The sequence below is a fragment of the Chionomys nivalis genome, chromosome 15, assembly GCF_950005125.1.
Source record: "Chionomys nivalis chromosome 15, mChiNiv1.1, whole genome shotgun sequence".
NCBI classification, from domain to species: Eukaryota; Metazoa; Chordata; class Mammalia; order Rodentia; family Cricetidae; genus Chionomys; species Chionomys nivalis.
In genome coordinates, this window is record NC_080100.1 from 9,345,217 (window position 1) to 9,363,981 (window position 18,765).

The window sequence follows — 18,765 nt, forward strand, 5'->3', positions numbered from 1 at the left end:
ATTTTTCACGAAATCGATCTTATCCATCCAGTGTGTGAACACAGATATCATCTTGAGTTTGCTTTTCCATTTATGATAGAACGTTTATCAAGTATTTACCAGGTCATCAAAGATGTCCCTTTGGTGCACATGGATGGTAATCAGAGTTTCGTATTTAACCCGCTCCATGGAACTCAGGTCCTTTGTGGTCATGTCGATCAGCGTGTTCAGTAACTCTAGAAACGACTGGTTTGTCTTCTGCATGATTTTCTTATCAAACTTGGCGTTTTGAAGGGCTTCTTCTGAGTCCCGGGTCCATATCATTTGAATCCCTAATAATCCAACCTTACAGAGGTTTTAAACAAAAGAGGCTAAGACTTTTGAGCGCATCTATGTACATTTACAGTTTGCATAAGCTTTCCAACTTACACAGAAATCTCTATAATGAATCACTCTAATTATTATACAAACGGTTTGCCTGGATTGTACCAACTTCTTTGATTTATTTCAAAGTCCATGACTCAATTGATGTCATTCATCTAATACCTAAGTATGAGAGCCCTCTGGTATGTCTACGTCTCTCTTGGGATCTTAAGTCACACGGGGTTAGCTTATACCACACTCTAAATAGATTTTTAGGTCACACGCAGATAAGAAATTAAATTAAATTGACACTACTCAAAGAGGCACCATGTTGGTACATAGTAGATACCCATAAAATATTTATTGGCCATAAGGACTAAAAAAATTATTTTCTGTATTTTAATACTAAAGAATAATTTTTTTCTAATTAAGATACACTGAATACACTTTTATGACCTATGGTATGGTCTAGGATCATTGTTTCATAAGAATATTCGGTAAGAGAAAAACTGTTTTAAGTTAAAGAAAATACATCAAATATCTCTGTAACCTCAAATCATATTTGAGATTATAACTGTATATGGACAAATAAGCAATAGTTGAAATCTTTAAGCTCATCCATATTTGGTAAGTCTTTATGAAAATCTTAATATTCAGCCAGAATAAAATTACACCATTTATGAGGCTTATAATAGGCAATATCTAAGATTTAAAATGACTGTTTGATCAAAAAAATAATTTCCAGTTTCAATACACTGACCTGGGCAGGGAAGGAAGAAAGAAATTCAATCAATTGGAAACCTGTTTCTTGAATATTTGCGGCTGCCTGGCGAATCACAAGATGTAATGAGGACTGGGATTCCTCCAGCAGGGAGTTAAGCCAGACTTCTACATTGCCCTCTGCCATCACGGGTTTGTCCAGTTCAATTGTCTCACCCTCCCGAGAGGAAATTGACAGGATTCGATCATAGACCTATGTTAGACGATGAGAAAGAAAGCCATATTCATATAAAAAATAGGAAATACCTTCCCTCTGTGTCCTCTCCTCAATGTTACCCTTCCCATAAAAAGTTAAGGCATAAAATCGTAAAGCAGTTGGCAAAATGGGACACAAAGTCATTTTGAAACAACCACAAAGAGCTAGCTTTAAACCTAAGGAGGAAATCCAGGTTAATTCCAACTCATCAGTACCCTAAAGGGCTGGGGTTATTTCTAAAAGAAGTACTTCGTGCAAGTGTGCTGCCCGAAGAAAAGAGAAGCGGAAAGTCTACAACCCTCCAAACAAACTGGAGCCCACAGAGAGCCTGTAATTCCACACTACGTGACTGTTGGGTTGATGTTAGGAATGGCATGATCAATATGATGATGATAACAAAGCCATCATAAAGTCATTCCGGTTCTGTACCAAGTATGGGTTCCTGCAGGAGTGGACTCTCATGAGTCTTCTGATCAAACCCAACCCCTATTCGGCTCATCTCACTTCAGTCTCTGAGCAGCTCAGCGTCATGAGAAGAGCGTGCTGTCTAGAGTTCAGGACAGATCCCGACGTACCTCATTGTGGAGGACGGCACTAAGACTAAATTTCTTGTCTGCTTTGGTCATTAAAAGGATGCACCTCTTCTGCATCTCTATCTCCCTCCCTCTGTGCATGGCAAACAAAATGAAATAAAGGAAATGCAATGGCTGCTGTTGTTTCTGCTCTTTGGTTTAAAAAATAAATAAATAAACCAACAAAACACCATTCTTTGGAGGCTGAAATTTCGTGCTGGGTTAAGTGCTCTTCGGGTGTCTACAGATGTGATCTTCCAAAGAGGCTGGCACATCTTAAACTTCAGTCTCCTCTTTTGCTTGTGGTATTTAAAATTTAAAGAATTTAGAGCCCACAAAATCAGGACCTGATTCTGGATGTACCATCCTCATGGTGGGAACAAGAGAAAACAAAGGCAGCGTGACCTGGAGAGGTGACTGCTAAATGGAGCCTAAAGCTGGGTCACATTTAACCTACAAACTAGAAGACCAACAGCCTTTGCTCCTCAGCCTGAGAGAAATGCTTTTCTGTTGATCATGAAATCCCAGTACTGTAGCAGAAGGAATTCCCCAAAATCGTGAAGCACTTCCTTCATGATATAATACCTCTTTTAATTTAAGAATTTTAATGTCGGTAAATGTAAATATGGAGACAAACTACTGCCAGAAAAGAACCCTTTCTTTGACTACCTTCATAAGAGACACTCATACAATTTGGTAAGGCAGGCTGCCTGTTGCTGCAGATGTCTGTGATCCCAGCACTTGGAAGCCCAGGGCAGGAGAGCCATACGCTGGAAACCAGCCAGGGATGCAGAATGAGTTCTGGGCTAGCCTTTGCTACACAACAAGTCCATATTTCAAAAAAGCAGCAAATACTAACAGCAAACTAGAATAAAAGTAAAATGTAAGCCAGGTGCAGGTGGTGCATACCTTTAATCCCAGCACTCAGGAGGCAGAGGCAGACAGATCTCTGTGAGTTAGAGGCCAGCCTGGTCTACAGAGTGAATTCCAGGACAGGCTCCAAAGCTACGAGAAATTCTGTCTCAAAAAAAAAAAAAATAGAATGTATAAAAAAGAAAGAAAATGCATACAATAAAATATAGTGCCATCTCCATTAAGGAATAGTTCCTAAATATCAGACAGGAGTGTTAACTTACATATTCCATACATTAACAAGAACCAGTGCCCTGGAGCATTAAAACCCACCCTGTCTTTCCTTCTAGGCCCCTCCTGCAAAGCCTACTACAGCAGCTCCTCTTTCGCTGCTCCTGCTTGCTTCCGTTCCACCCACAACTGCACCAGACAAACTTCCTAGAATCACCAGCTCCCGAGGTTTTCTGACACATGATGGATGAAGTGACAGTCCGTGGCATGGCACACTTGGCCTTTGGAATCTGCCCATGACTCTTTTGCTCATCATTTTCTCTCATGACTTGAATTACATTCTCCAAAACAAGGTACATCAGGGTTGCAGGCACCAGTGCCTGTGGATTTGAAACCACTGGAAACTGGAATGTTGTTCATCTCATCAGGTTATGGTGAGGTTAAAATGGATTAAGACGCCCCGATAAGGATTGCTGACCTTACAAGAAGAGTAGATATTAAAGTGGCCAAAAGCACAAAGGACTGTCAAAACCCTTGAGAAACCATAGCAAAGGCATGAATAATGTTCTCTCTTGGGGTCTCCTGTGGACAACCGACTGTGTCGTCATCTGATTCCTGTCTTCCAGCTCCAGAACTGAGAGAGAACGTACCACTGCTGTTCTAAGCCATGAAAACCGTAAGCAATAGCTCACATGCCCACAGTTCTGACATGGGCTGCACAGACCTCTAGACTCTTGCTCAATCAGCTTTCAGACTAAGCCCGCTTCCCTGCTTCACCTACCTTGTCGAGTTGCACTCATCCTCAAAACATCAATCGAAACCACCTGACTCATTTGGAACATCTCCCTAACAGTCCATACACCAAAGTTAGGGCTCCCTGGCAGATTTTCTTAAACAGCCTGTGCTTAACACAAGCACAATAATAATTTGGTCCAAGTGTATCAACAATTTCATAGAGAAATTTAGGAATAAGAAAGAATTCTGTGTGAGTGATGATACATTCTCCCTGGAAACTCTACAGCCAGCCTCACTGTGGCCACAGCAAGGTGTTTGGCCATAATGGCTGCCTTCTAATTGCCTACCAGGAATCGATCTGCCACAGTCCTAACTGCACTCTGTAGATGCCATCTGTCTACTTCTCTGTCTCTTCCATTGGAGTGTGAGCTCCCTGAGGCTGGCTGACATATTCCCATTCTTAAGGAAAACATCTGGCACTTGCTAGCTACTCAATAGATTAAACTGGCTGATAGGGTGAACAAATGAACATTACTGAGTTGATATGGGGCACCAGTGGACTGAGCACAATGTCAAAGAAGAAAGGTCCCTTCCTAGGAGAGACAGAAAGATAAACAGTGTCTTCTGGAAGCCGTGCAAATGAACTCTCCATCGGGTTGAATAACTTATCCAACTCCATGATGCCATAAACACAACAGGAGTAAAAGATAAAACAAAATAGTTTGAGGGGCACCAAAAACTTCTAAAGCATGACAAAATTAACCAAATCTATGCAGCAATTCTATGCAATCATGATATTATATATAGCTAATTGATTTCCTTAACTCATTGTATTTCTGAATACTTAATACGTTAAATGATTATAAAATACATTTTTTATTGTTTGTGTTTTACTTTGTGTTTTCTTTTAACTTGCTTGTGTGTTTTGAAATGAGGACTGACATTATAGTCCAGGTTAGCTTTAAACTCCCTGTGTCATCCAGGCTGGCCTCAAATTTGCAATCCACCTGCTCAGCTTCTTTGGGTTGGACACTACATTCTTGATCATATTTAATCTGCATTTTGGATACTAATAAACCAAAGAATTCTGAATGTAAATTTGGACACTGGAGTTTGCCTTCAATTATTGGCCAAGAGCTAACGGCAAGGAAGTAAATCTTTTGTAAACACAGTATTAAAGAACTACTCAATAAAGACAGTGGACACTCTGAGATGCAGAAATTACAGGCAATGATAAAGACTGGGCAGACCTTCTCATGGAATTTGACAGTTTTAATGTTGTCAAACACATTCAGCAAATGGGCCTGGATGGTGTGGGAGTCCGATGCCTGGCCCAGGATCTCCAGCAGTGCAGGGTCCGACACGAAGAAGAATCGCGGAAAGCACAGCCTCTTCTTCTCCAGGTATCTGAGGGAGGAAAAGGCTATGCAAATGAGCTGACCTTTATGAAAATGACATCCCCTGGGTGTGAGAAGGCGGTAAGATCATGCAACCATCTGCTTTTCCCACCTTCGTGTTTTGATGTTGTTTTGTTGTAAGATTTGTCAAATAGTATTTCATATTCTCACAGAGAAGGGTAGGCTGTTGTTTTTTCCCCCCGAGTAAGTGGTAGAATTTCTTTATTCTTTCATAAATGTTAAGCTCATATTTTACTTAAGCTAATGTATCATTTATTTCCTTTATAGACAGCAAGATAAAAATACAGTTTAGGGACTCATTTGGGATTTTGCTTTGCTTCTTAGTACTGTAAAAAGGTTGCATTCACGTCATTAGAAGACAACCTTAGGAGAAAAGTAAATACACCCTTCCTCAGAACAGACTCAAACTCCAGGTCAATAAGCTCCGTGACAGGCCATCTGCCTCCTAGAGGTACATGAATTCTGTTAAAATGCCCTATCATTTGGCAGCACTTCAGGGAGCCAATCCTCTGGGTTCATGTCGGGATTTAAATTTCTCCTGAGCTATACATGCAAACCAAATGACCTGAGTTCTGCATCTTGATTGGCTGGCAACAGAAGCATCTGTCCCACTGAGTATGGCTTGAGCACATTTGAGACTTCAAAATCTACCTCCACAGTGACACAATTCCGCCAACAAGGCCACACCTACTCCAACAAGGCCACACCTACTAAGAGTGTCATTCCCTATTACCAAGCATTCAAACACATGAATCTATGGAGATCGTTCCTATTCAAACTACTACTTTTCACTTCCTGGCCCCCACAGGCTTGTAGCCATAGCATTAAGTCCAACTTTAAAAATCCCCATAGTCTATCAGAGTCTTAATAATGTTTGAAGGTCCAAAGTTCAAAATCTTTTCTGAAATTCATACCATCTCTTAACTGCAATCCCCAATAAAATAAAAATTTAAAAAAAAAAAGATTACATACTTCTAACATACAATGGCACGGGATATAGATTACCATTTCAAAATGGAGGAAAGGAAGGATGGTGAGGAAATATTGCACCAAAGCAAAGCCAAAAGTCAACTGGGCAAACTCCAAACTCTGCATCTCCATGTCTGATTTCAAAGCACTCTGCAGATCTCCAATTCCTTTCAGCTGTTGACTGCAACACACTTCTTCCTCCTGAACTGGTTCCACAACCTGTTAGCAACTCTACTCAGCAGGTATTCCGGGGCTCTGGCCTCTCCAACATTTTGGGGTCTCCAAGGCAATTCAGGCTTCATGTGCACAGCTTCACACAATGACCTCTCTGGGCCTCCATTCAGGGACACCCCCAACACTCGCCTAGTATCAGCAGCTTTCTTAGTCACAGAAGGAGATTCTATAAGCCATTTCTTCTATCCGTGACTCTAAAATAAGAGCCACGTGGCCAAAACTGCCAAGTTCTGCTGCTTGCTGGAGCTGGAAGAATTGCTTTCTATTTTCCATGGTTTTCTTCACTGCCTAAACTTGGCTTTTCTAGAACTTGCTCCGTAGACCAACCTGGCCTTGAATTCAGAGACCCTCCAGTATCTGCCTCTAGAATACTAGGACTAAAGGCAAGTACCACCACACACAGCTCTGAGATTTACTTTAATCTCTTTTCACAAATTTCAAGTTTAGGCAGGTAGGATCTTGCCCCAAGGTCACCACTCCCTTTATTCCATTTCTAAATCTGTTTATCTCTTTTTTTTTCATTTTTTTTATTCTTTTTTAATTAAAATTTCCAACTGCTCCCCGTTTCCCATTTCCCTCCCCTCCTCCCACACATTGCCCCCTCCCCCCACTCCCCTCCCCCATCCCCCCTCCTCTTCTCCTCCCCCCAGTCCATTTCCCCTCCCTCTCGATACTGAAGAGCAGACCAAATTCCCTGCCCTACAGGAAGACCAAGGTACTCCCACTTCCATCCAGGCCCAGGAAGGTGAGCATCCAAACAGGCTAAGCTCCCACAAAGCCAGTTCATGTATTAGGATCGAAACCTAGTGCCATTGTCCAACTATGTTCATAGCAGCATTATTCGTAATAGCCAGAACCTGGAAGCAACCTAGATGCCCTTCAATGGAAGAATGGATGAAGAAAGTGTGGAATATATACACATTAGAGTACTACTCTGCGGTAAAAAACAATGACTTCTCGAATTTTGCATGCAAATGGGTGGAAATAGAAAATACGATCCTTAGTGAGAACCTTCATCTAGCGATGGATGGAGATAGAGCCAGAGACCCACACTGGAGCACCGGACTGAGCTCCCAAGGTTATAATGAGGAGCAGAAGGAGAGAGAACATGAACAAGGAAGTCAGGACCATGAGGGGTGCACCCAACCACTGAGACAGTGGGGCCGATCTATTGGGAGCTCACCAAGGTCAGCTGGACTGCTACTGAAAAAACATGGGATAAAACCGGACTCTCGGAATGTGGCGGACAATGAGAACTGACGAGAGGCCAAGGAGAATGGCACAGGAACTTTCAACTGGCGATAGATCGAGAGAGAGACAGAGACCCAAATTGGAGCAACGGTCTGAGCTCTTAAGGTCCAAATGAGGAGCAGAAGGAGGGAGAACATGAGCAAGGAAATCAGGACCACGAGGCGTGCACCCACCCACTGTGACAGTGGAACTGATCTATTGGGAGCTCTTCAAGGCCAGCTGGACTGGGACTGAATAAGCATGGGTTGAAACTGGACTCTCTGAACATGGCGGACAATGTTTATCTCTTTGAACACATACCTAGCTCCATTCTACTTGTGATGACCCTTTTCTCCTCAAATTGTACATCTCGTATTTTTTCTTGTTCATCTTGGTCCTTTCCATTATATATCTTCATAAGAATGAATGCTGATAACACATGACAGAGTCAAAACTAGGCTGTTTTGGGACTTCCTCTGCCAACAGAATTAACCCAAAGCTCTTCAGTTTAACCTCAGGTGGAGTTATTAGACAAGAGCAAAAGAAAGCCACATCTTTTGCCAAGAACAGACTCTAGACCACATACAAATATTCTAGTCCTCTGAAACCCACACTTTAAATTATCCTTAGCACCACTGCCTTCCCTATTCCTAATAGGATGACCCATTAAGCCTCACTTAAAGAGTTCACAATCCCAACATCCATATTCCTCCAAACAAAAATATGATCATGTCTATCACAGCAATAACCCAGTCTCTGGTACCAACTTCTATCTTAGTTAGGGTTTTATTGTGATAAAGATACACATGTCCACAGCAGCTCTTATAAAGGAAAACATCCAATTGAGGCCGGTTTACACCTTCAGTGGTTTAGTTCATGGAGGGGCAAGGCAGTGCACAGGCAGGCATGGTGCTGGAGAAGGAGCTGAGAGTTCTGCAGGCAGCAGAAGCACCACCCCACTGGGCTTCGCTTGAGCATATGTGAGACCTCAAAGCCCACCTCCACAGTAACACGTTTCCTGCGATAAGGCAATACTTATTCCACAAGGCCACACCTCCTAATGGTCCCATTATTTTCTGTGGTCAAGCATTCAAGCACTGAGCATATAGGGGCCATACCTCTTCAAACCACCACAGTTTGTATACTTGTAAATTTTGTTTGTTTAGGAGAGTTGCTTTTATTTCTGTGTTTGTTGTTGGTCTGTGGAGGGTGTGTGTGTGTGTGTGTGTGTGTGTGTGAGTGCATTTGGGTTTTTTGTTTGTTCAGATTAGCTTTTTTGTTTTCTTGTTTTGATTATTTTTTTGATATAAAGTCTCACTATGTAGTCTAACCTGTCCTCAACCTCCTGGGTGTTTGAACATCAGGCAGTGTCATCATGCCTGGCTTTAGATTATCTTATTTTACATCCACTAAGAGAAAAGCAAGGGGAAAATGTTATGAGTCTTTGAATTTCCAAAGCCTACATATGTGTCTATTTGTCCATATGCACTGGTAGATACTATTGCATACACTCATATCTCTATGGTCCTGAATGCTTATCTATATACAATATTTCATAATTAATAAATGATAGAATATTTCAGTTCTGTATCTATAGATATAGAAGAAGAATGTCATAAAGGGGGTACAATGATTTTCAAAATGGGGACTATATTAGAATATTTACAAGATCTTATCGTCTTAAGGAAACATCTTGAGTCCTGAATCTAACATCAGGATGGGCATGGAGCATGAGGCTCCAAATGAAGATCTTCACTCATGCAATAGTTTTTGTATGAAGCTAGTTTTAGCCAAACAGCACAAATATGGCTCTTATTACCTACTCTTTCACCTCCAAGGTTCAGAGAGCTTTCCAAGAGTGGCTTACTCACCCTGTGAGGGACTTCTGGCAGATTTCCAGCTGGTCCAGCAAGTGTGGCAGCAGCTGCCCCATGGTCTCATCTCCGACACAGCACTGAACCACATTAGGTATCTCATGTGCCCGTGTCATAATCTTCACCCAAGACTTATCTATATTGGAAAAGCGCTTGGCTTCCTGTGGAAGTGACAGAGTGGACAAGTCTAAGGTCTGTCTCAGTGACCAAGCATCTCACAGGCCTCTGCCTGAGGCCATCATTCCAACCAGGATATGTATTCAAACTGCACATGGCTGATGCCCTTACATTCTATTTAAAGCCTTCTTGTGTCTTTATTGTTATAGCGTCCTCTTTATTGAATCAGAATATGTACCTCAACCCACCCTGACATTTCTGCGATGTTAAGCAAAACAGGAACTGAACTCGAAAGTAGCTGTCTATACAAGATGACTTGGGAGGAAAGACAACACCCAATTGTTCTCCTTGGTTATCCCTAAGTAGAGTGAAGTTGTTATTTTCCATAGGCATAAAGAAGATTGGATTGGTTATATGTTAAGAAAGGAAATACTAAACATTTAAAAATAACAACACAGATGCAGAAAGTCGTAACTAATCAGAATGTGAATAATAAGTGTCTGTGGAGAGCTCGTCCACAAAAGGAGCATCTGTGTCATGATCCTTTCCCACAGGACCCAGGGGTATTTCATAATAACTGGAAAGAACCAGCGGTTGAGGAGACTAGAATGAAATCATGTCTTCTGAACATGACAGGACCACGGCACTTACTAACTCACAGCAGCTATGGGGCCTACGAAAGACCTGCACAAAGTGAAGACAGTCAACATTATAGCAATGGTAGGGGAGGGGCTCCATGAGCCTCCCCCTGTGAGGAGTTTGAACAAGTCGATGGCTTCTGGAGGAGGAAGAGTCAGTTTGCTTTAAAAGTGTGGGCCCTGTCCACTGTACACCATTGGATGACCCCACACCTAGGAGTGTATGGGCAAAAATTTGACTCCGTGGGGTATTTGGAAAAAAAAATAGAACAAGAAGTTGTAGGCAGAGAGGGGCAGTAGATCTTCGAGGAGTTAGGGGAGAGTGAGGAAGGTGAATATGATCAAAATACATTGCATAAAATTCTCAAAGAATTAAAACCAGACAGTGATGGTGTATTCCTTTAATCCCAGCTTTTGGGAGGCAGAGGTAAGTGGATCTCTGTGAGTTCAAGGCCAGTTTGATCTACACAGTAAGTTCCAGGACATCCAGGGATATACAAAGAAACCCTGTCTCAACCCCCCCTCCCAAAAAAAAATAATTCTCAAAGAATTAATAATTTTAAATTAACACAAAATTCTGATATAATATTGTAAAAACAGCCATTTTTCAGGAGAAATTGGAAATGGATAGGCTATCTGGGGGTTGTTGGAATAATTATTCCTCCTTTTCTTCCTTAACAGTTCCTATATGCCACTAATGATCATAGACTCCCAAATAAGAGAGCAAGAAATGTCACTTTAATCCTTACTATATGTGAATGTTTCTACTGATACATAAAGAAGAAAAACCAGAAATGCATAAAAGAACTATTAAATTTTTAGTATGTGAATGAACTTCCTGCTGACCAAAATAAAAATGTTCTACCTTACAAATGACTTACAGATTTTTCTACCACAGTTCACTTAAATAACCAAGTAGAAAGTTACAGTGGACATAGTCATGTGCCTGCAATCCAAATATGATGTTAAATGTCCTCACCTTTCAAGTTACTCAAGACACTTAAATAAGGGCTTCTAAAATCTAGTTTAAAATGTCTTTAAAAAAATCTCAAAATGCTTCCAATACGTGCATGGTAAGGTAATTATAACCTGATAAAAAAAATATACCCAACATCTCAGAGAGACAGCTTTTTCTTGCAGATTCCAACCCTTAATTTACAGCATGTATATAATTAGGTGTATTCTATAGTATGTATTATTTTAAAATGTCAGTGGTAAAAGAACAAATTATCGTACCATTGTCAAGATAACTATGCCACAAATTTACACTGTTCCAAACTCCCCCTTCAAATTATCTGAAGACCATACCAATGACACAGAAATTTATTCTCTGGGTTTTTTAATCCTCAGTTTCCTATCAGACATTACAGTTTTATGATATTTTTATTCTCTAATTATCATTCTGTCTTTCCCGCAATTCCTCACTTCCTTTGAAAAATAGTAACATCAGAAAGGAAAGCTAAGTCGCCCGAAATCAAAGGTTCGGTGGAGGCTACAATATTACTACTCTCTTTAAAGAGTTACCAGTTCTTAGATGTTTCTCAAATTGGATAACTTGATGGAATCATAAAAAAAAAAAAGTCCAAAACCTTGGGCAACTGCTTGGCAATGTCTCCTCCCACGAAGACAGCCTCTAGATAAACCCACAAGTTTTGAACCGTCATCCAGTTCTCAATGATGTCTGTTGAGTTAGAAAGGCATTGAATCCATTTTTGAATCTGAGCTTTGAATGGCATGTTGTACCTACAATAAGAAACACATTTTTTTGTGTTAAAAACAAACAGTTTTCAACTTGTATTTTTTTTTAACTTTTTTTTTTTTTGTGTGTGTGCCGCCATCATAGCACAGTAAACAGGACGCTGCTGAATATTTCTAGTTTGGATTTTACTGCTTTGATCCTGAGTGAATAGCAACAAGAGACTGATAACCTAAGGAAGAAATCAGGTTTGAGGTAACTCCGCCCAGATTCCAGAAAAAGATAATTTAAGTCACCGTTGTGATATCCAGGAATGCAGCGTTCTCTCTGCTGAGTTTCCATGCCTATTGCACAGAAGGCATGAATTGGCATCCACGGATGGCAACTCCAGGATTGTCGTTGGAAACTGGATAACCAATGTAAGCTTCAGCTATGATCATTTCTGGACTCTCTTTAGCCTCCTTCTCTCGTGTTGCTTCCTAATTAGCCACCCTCCTGTGGCCAGCCATTCCAATGTGTACATACAAGTATATTAAACCTTATGCTATTGTAGAATCCATAATATACAGCTACCAGGCCTATAATAAACAGTCAATAAACATATAATTGAATAAATGTTTCTCACACAACCCTGAAGTGTATACAACATTGGTTAAAAGAATAAATACTCCTGCATCCCTAACACAGATCATATCATTTACTTAATATTTATGCATGCTTGTTCTGTGTCTCTGCGTGTGCAATCATTCAAATCACCATTATTCTTTCTAGTTACAGTGTATAGGGCCTGAGTTTATTAAGAACTCACCAAGTACCGAAAAGCCCAAACAACACTATCAAGGGTCCAAAGACTAAATTTTATAGTCCATATCACTCACTCAGGTATGCAAATAAATGAAAATAACAAGAATTTTACTAAAATAACATTAAATATTAAATAACTAAATTATTGATTTACGGAAGGTAAATGCCTGAAATTCTAGTGCTCAGAAAGCAGAAACAAGAAAACCACAAGTTCAAAGCCACCCTGGACTACATAACAAGACCTTGTCTCAAAAAAAGTATTTTTAGATGTACATATGAGGTGATATTTTAAACCCAGAAAGGCAAAATACATTCATATCCCAGTGATACTCATACAATTATCCTGTCTTTGAGGTTTTAGTGTACAGTAAACTACTTGGGGAAAAGTAAAGAGAAGTTAGTTCATTGAGAAATACGAGCCTATGGTTTCCATGTCAACACGGGCTTGTTTTACCGCTACAAACAAACGGTCAAACTGAAATGTCAGACTTGTTTCTGTCTGTGCCGTTCTTCATGCTGTCTTGATCTGTTATCAGTAAAGTACGCACACAACCAAATGCTTCTAGATCAGAAAAGATTTTGATCAGAAGGATTTGCAGGCAGAGTGATTCCAGGACTCAGAAGAGCATTCCCACTGGGGTCTGCAACTTGTTGCCTGTCAGCCGTGCAGAGAGGCACATCAGGAGCAAAGACACGACTTCCAGTGCCATCCAAGGGGCTAATTACAGGAGCCACTCTGTCCATTTGTTGCCTCAGACAGGCCCCACAGAGAATAATGAAATGAAACCACTGCCTTTGTACGTCTTGAAAACAAGGAAAACGGTTTCCCTACCTGTTGCTCAGCAGAGAGCCCAGCAGCATCAAGCTGTCCTCCATGCTGGCGATGATCTCTGAGGTGCTGTCTCCCCTCAGGAGGAGTTCTCCACGGGTCTTGAAGCTGCTGAATGTCAACGTTTTGTTGTCCCACTCATTGACCACTTGTTTCAGCTTTTGTTCGATGTCTCTCTCCTTCACTGCGCCGATGCAGATATCCTAGCGACGCGGGAAGCGCTCATTTATTCCAGGAAAGCTACACGTCTTATTAATAGTCTGAGCCCAGAAGAGCCCCTCCTAGCTATTTCATATGTGTTTAAAGCATGTTTCCAAATATCAAATACAATGTCATAAATGATGTGACTGTGTACATGTAAGTAGAGGGAGAGGAAAAAGTTATGTGCAAATAGAACCTTAATTTCTAAAATTTTCCATTCATGTCAGAAAAATAAACAGCAAAAAAAAAAGATTCAAATCCTTTTACATTTTAAAATGTAATCATAGACTTAGGATTTTCTGCCTCTGGCTTTCCTCTCAGTACGAGAAATGCAGCATGAAAGGAGAGAATCAGTAAAACTCTGAGTTCTTTGCTCCTCTCCAGCCACATCCCCAGATGCTGTGCAGCTTCTTCATCTCCCAGACTCACAGCTGAGCCCTGTCTTCATCTCATTCCCTCTCCCTGTGTTCCTTTTCTTGCAAGTTCATCTCTGTCCATGTGTTCAGTATTCTTCATATCTCTAGTCAAAACCCACATCTATTTGCCCCCTTGATTCTCACACAAACATAACCCATGACCCTGCCCAAATTTCAAGCTTGGCCATTGTACCAGTCATCCAGTATGACTTCTGACAGTGCTGCCTGTGTCTGTGCTAAGTATGCAGACCTGTGATCCATGCAGCCCTCTCAAAAAGAAACCCACAGTTCATCACTGTCCCATCTTGCTTTTTCCAATTGCCCTCTTACCTCCAACAAATTCTGTCCTATTTTACTCCCTAAGAATTCCATGGACCTTCCCTCCAGTCTTCAGCTTCATGACCTCTGCTCTCCGTGAACAAACCGCTCCCTCTTCCCTGCTCTCCAGCTCCATTACCTCACTCTAGTCAACCATCCATTCCCTCTTCCTTTATGTTTTCTCCCAACCTCCCAGTAGGTTTCCCATCATTTTCTTCTTGCCCTCCTCTCTCTGCATACGACTATCAGGTTGTACTTTACCGAATGCAATGCTTGATCATCCCCCATGAAAACACAATGCCCAGGTGGTTCCACACTGCTCTGGAGATCAAAACCAATGATGTGTTTAGCACACACTCCACTTCTCTGGCTTCAACCTTCTCCCTTCTCTCCTCACCCACACCAGATGGCCACCAAGCCGTCTTCTGGTTCTTCTAACACACTTCAGACACTTCACAAATGATGTTCTCTCTGCCTAGAATGGTTTTCTCTGCACTTTCACACCCTCTAATCTCCAGAATACAACCACGTTCCTTTCACCCAGACAGACTTGCACCCAAGATAATACAAGCCGTTTGTCACAGGCTTTCCTGAAGCAAGCAGCATACTTTCCTTCTGGTGCAATTGGCTACAGTTTATAACTATAGCTTCATTTGAATAATGAATTACACTCATTATTTACCAATCTACGAAAGCAAGAACACATCTCTATATTTTCACCATAGCCTTTTCCCATAATAGGCATTCAGTAAGCGAGGAATTGGTGGGTGGATGCCAGGAATGCATTGCTCTACTCTCTGTCGACTGTACCTCTATTTCCTCTTTGTATTTCAGAAGAGGAGCCTCCATAATATTTCTTAACTTAAAGGTTTCATTGCCCACATCCAGACTGTGCCCAGTGAGGGCAGTTATCCTCTGCCAGTGTCTCTCCATCATGGCTTTACTGCCCATGTACTCCAACAGTGGGCAACACTCGCTAAAATCATCAATGGTCTTCTTCAAATCCAGAAAGGCCTGCCAATCCTTTAGGGCCCGGGGCAGCTTCCGACACCTGTGGGAGAAACCAACAGGAAAGGCCACTGAATTATTCAAAACCCAGTCATAAACAATGAAAAATGGCCTGCTAACATTTCCATCTAAAATAATCTCCTCAAAACTATCTCATTTTGAAATTTCATGACTCATAAGCTATATACTGGCACGTATTACAGATAAAAATCTTTCTCTAAATCAGAGATTTTTTTTAATCTTACATGACAATTGCCTAAATGGATGTATTATTGTTAAAGGATAAGAAGCATCTTTCAATTCACTTCAACTTTACCCAACATGAAATTGAGAACTCTCCAAACACACAACACAGCATCAAGTCTCTGGCTGTTGGTGCACACATAGCCAGTAGCCTCCACTTTCCTTGGGACTGGCTCCCAAACAATGCCAGAAAGGAAGTGTGACACTTGTTTCTATTCAGGAACCTATCTACCATAAACTTCAAGTATTTCTGAGTGTGACACAAACAAACGGACTCTCTTCCTGCTACAGGAAAGAACCTTGTAGCACTCAGTCAGCTCTGAAGGAGGGGCTCCATTCATTGTGCACACAGGGAAAGCAATAAGAGAGCTTGACACATGGATGGCACCAACAGGTGGCGGTGGGGCTGCAGGAGAGGCGTGCTCCTGAGACACCTGCGAGGGCACAGAAGCCCTCTTCCCCCACACAGGCATTAAACCAAGATTCCAACGGCTCTGCAAATGCAAGACGTTTGATCTCTGACCTGCTTTGGAATTCTAAGAGCTCGTTGTTGATTTTTTCAATGTTCACTTCCGACCACAGGATGTCCTGGTAACTATTCACGGTGTCTATGACGCTGTTGTACAGGCTGTATATTTTCTGGAGAAGATTTAGCTGCTTCTTTATCTCAAGAAGCTGAGGATATGGAGTAACTGGCAAACCAAAAAGTTCCTCTCCTCCGGTGTAGGTGATATACTTACGATATATGTTATCAAACTGATTCTGATAATAAAGAAAAAACACAAACACAAGTGATGGACTCCCTCAGAATGATTTACACACAGGCTAACAGAAGATAAAACAAACAAGAGGGCACAAGACGGGGGCACATGTAAGTAACGTCATCAATGAGATAATTATTTATCTGAAAATTCTTCTAAGTGTAACCACAGCAAATTATATTTTTATAATTTATTACTTTATAATGTAAGTACCTCCTCAGTCATACAACATAATTTTTATTCTTTATGTGTGCTTAAAAGACAACAAGATATTCATTGCCTAGCAAGTTTGTAGAAATGAAAAGGTTACCTGAAACATAACAAGCCTGTCGCTGGCTTCCTGGGGCTTCAAGCCACTCGCCATTGGACCGTTCTGATGCAGATGAAACATAAAACATTAAACAAAATGAAGCATCAATACACAAAATGTCATGAGATCAAAATACTGAAATATCAGAGTTTAATGATGTCTACATGATAGGAAGTTGGTTTTTGTTTGTTTGTTTGTTTGTTTCCAAAAAGGACCCTGAATGGAATCCACTTCAGAAGATGTTCCTAGTCTAATAAAGCCAAGGAAATTCCAACATTTCCAGAGGTTAAGAAACCTTGAAGATTTTTAACTATTTATCATTCACTTTTCAGGCCATACCAGCAAGGAAGCATTGGTGGTTGTTCTGAAAAAAGCTTGCAATTCTGGTTTGGAATGAAGGCATTAACGCCATTAGCTCACTCTGCCAGCAATTTGGGAAATGAAACATAATCTCCATGGTCCGGTTCGATGTTCCCATATTAGTTCACCTTACATAAGCTGGCTCTTACATTTCCTTGACTGTGAAGTAAGTACAGAGACCCAGCTTCTACCTTTACGGGCTTGGCAATGCAGAGTTCCAGTACCTAATAGATTCAGAACTGGTCCCGTACTTACAAACTTCCTTTCTGTTGTATGTTATAATAAATGAATGAGTCTCATCACACAACACATTTGCCCTGCAAGTTTTTGCATTAAAATCCATACACATGATGAAAAGATGGATACTGTAGGAGCAAGGCTTCACCTGCCTTGTCTCCCACTATGCATGTCTTCAGTACAAAGAACAACTTCTACACAGGCCGGGAGCTTGAAGCATTAATGTACCTTTGGAAAGGGAGAATCAGGTGTGTATTCTAATAGTATTATTCTGCACAAACTTAGAAGCCATCCTGGTTTTTAGGTAGGGTTTGAGGTAGGGTTCTACTGTAGCCAGGGAAGCAACTGAACAACTTCAGAACTTTTCAATCATCTTTTCATGATGAAAGTGTATTCTGAATTAACTTTTAAGGGGAGAAATTCAAAAAGAGAATTATTCTTGCCCATATAAATATAAAATTACTATTCCTAGAAAATGTTGTGGAATTTAACACACAATTTTAAACAAGTACATTTTATGTATCCTGCTCATTCTCCCTAAACTCTCACAGAGAAAATGTCAAAGTCGTACCAAATCGTAGTCCAGGTAAAACTGCTGACAGTCTTGGAGGAACGCTTCTACCACACCAATCAGCTCTTTCCGAAAACTGGGCTGCAGGGTGACTAGCTCATTCTGAAGGTCACTGGCCCGGGCCAGCAGCTTCTCCCAAGTGTAGCGCAGGGTATCAACTTTGTCCATCTCTTCCTTGGCTACCAGAAGTCCATACTTGTTAAGCAGGGCATAAGATTCCTATAGACAAGAAAGAAAACTGGATTTCTGGCAGTCAAATGCATAAATTCTTACATAGACACAGGCTGGAGCCAAGAATGGGAGAACCAGCATGATGGAGAAGTCACCCTAAGGACAATGATTTTCCTACTCATGAACTATAAGGACCTAAGTGAGCAAAGGAACCAGTCAGACCCAGTTCTCTCTCTCACCTGTGAAATGAAGAGACTCCAGCTACTTCCCAGAATGTCTGGAAGTATCTAAAAACATTATATATATATTTTTTTTTTCAAAACTTTAAAACATGACACAAATAACAGATATTTTTACACAGGCCCCAAAATTGTTTCTGAAAACTATAACATTATATCAAGTGAATGAAAAGAACATATAAAACTTAAGTTTTAAGTTGGGATATCAAAATAAGGCACAGTTTTAATTCATTCTTAGCTTCCTTTGTTCTTAGGAATGTCTGATGATCAGACACAAGAAAGTCTATTTAAATCAAAGCTTGAGTCACGACTTTTCTGTCAGAATGAAAATATTTGAACTAAAATATTAATATGACAGGTTGTATAATCCCAATTGCTGATAAACATAAAAGATTCTAAATGGACTTGGTGGA

General features: G+C 40.8%; 1 protein-coding gene across 1 annotated transcript in view; it reads right to left on the reverse strand.

Moving 5' to 3' along the window:
• The window catches only part of Dnah5 (dynein axonemal heavy chain 5), a gene marked incomplete at its 5' end in the record, with an annotated part of 196,222 nt that overhangs the window by 125,675 nt on the left and 51,782 nt on the right, over nucleotides 1-18,765 (reverse strand). The window contains 10 exons of the mRNA XM_057789549.1: nucleotides 100-324; nucleotides 1,103-1,315; nucleotides 4,959-5,115; nucleotides 9,431-9,594; nucleotides 11,778-11,931; nucleotides 13,521-13,720; nucleotides 15,263-15,503; nucleotides 16,227-16,465; nucleotides 16,775-16,837; nucleotides 17,943-18,161. Of these exons, the coding sequence (XP_057645532.1) occupies nucleotides 100-324; nucleotides 1,103-1,315; nucleotides 4,959-5,115; nucleotides 9,431-9,594; nucleotides 11,778-11,931; nucleotides 13,521-13,720; nucleotides 15,263-15,503; nucleotides 16,227-16,465; nucleotides 16,775-16,837; nucleotides 17,943-18,161 (1,875 nt within the window). The remainder of the gene's footprint in view (nucleotides 1-99; nucleotides 325-1,102; nucleotides 1,316-4,958; nucleotides 5,116-9,430; nucleotides 9,595-11,777; nucleotides 11,932-13,520; nucleotides 13,721-15,262; nucleotides 15,504-16,226; nucleotides 16,466-16,774; nucleotides 16,838-17,942; nucleotides 18,162-18,765) is intronic.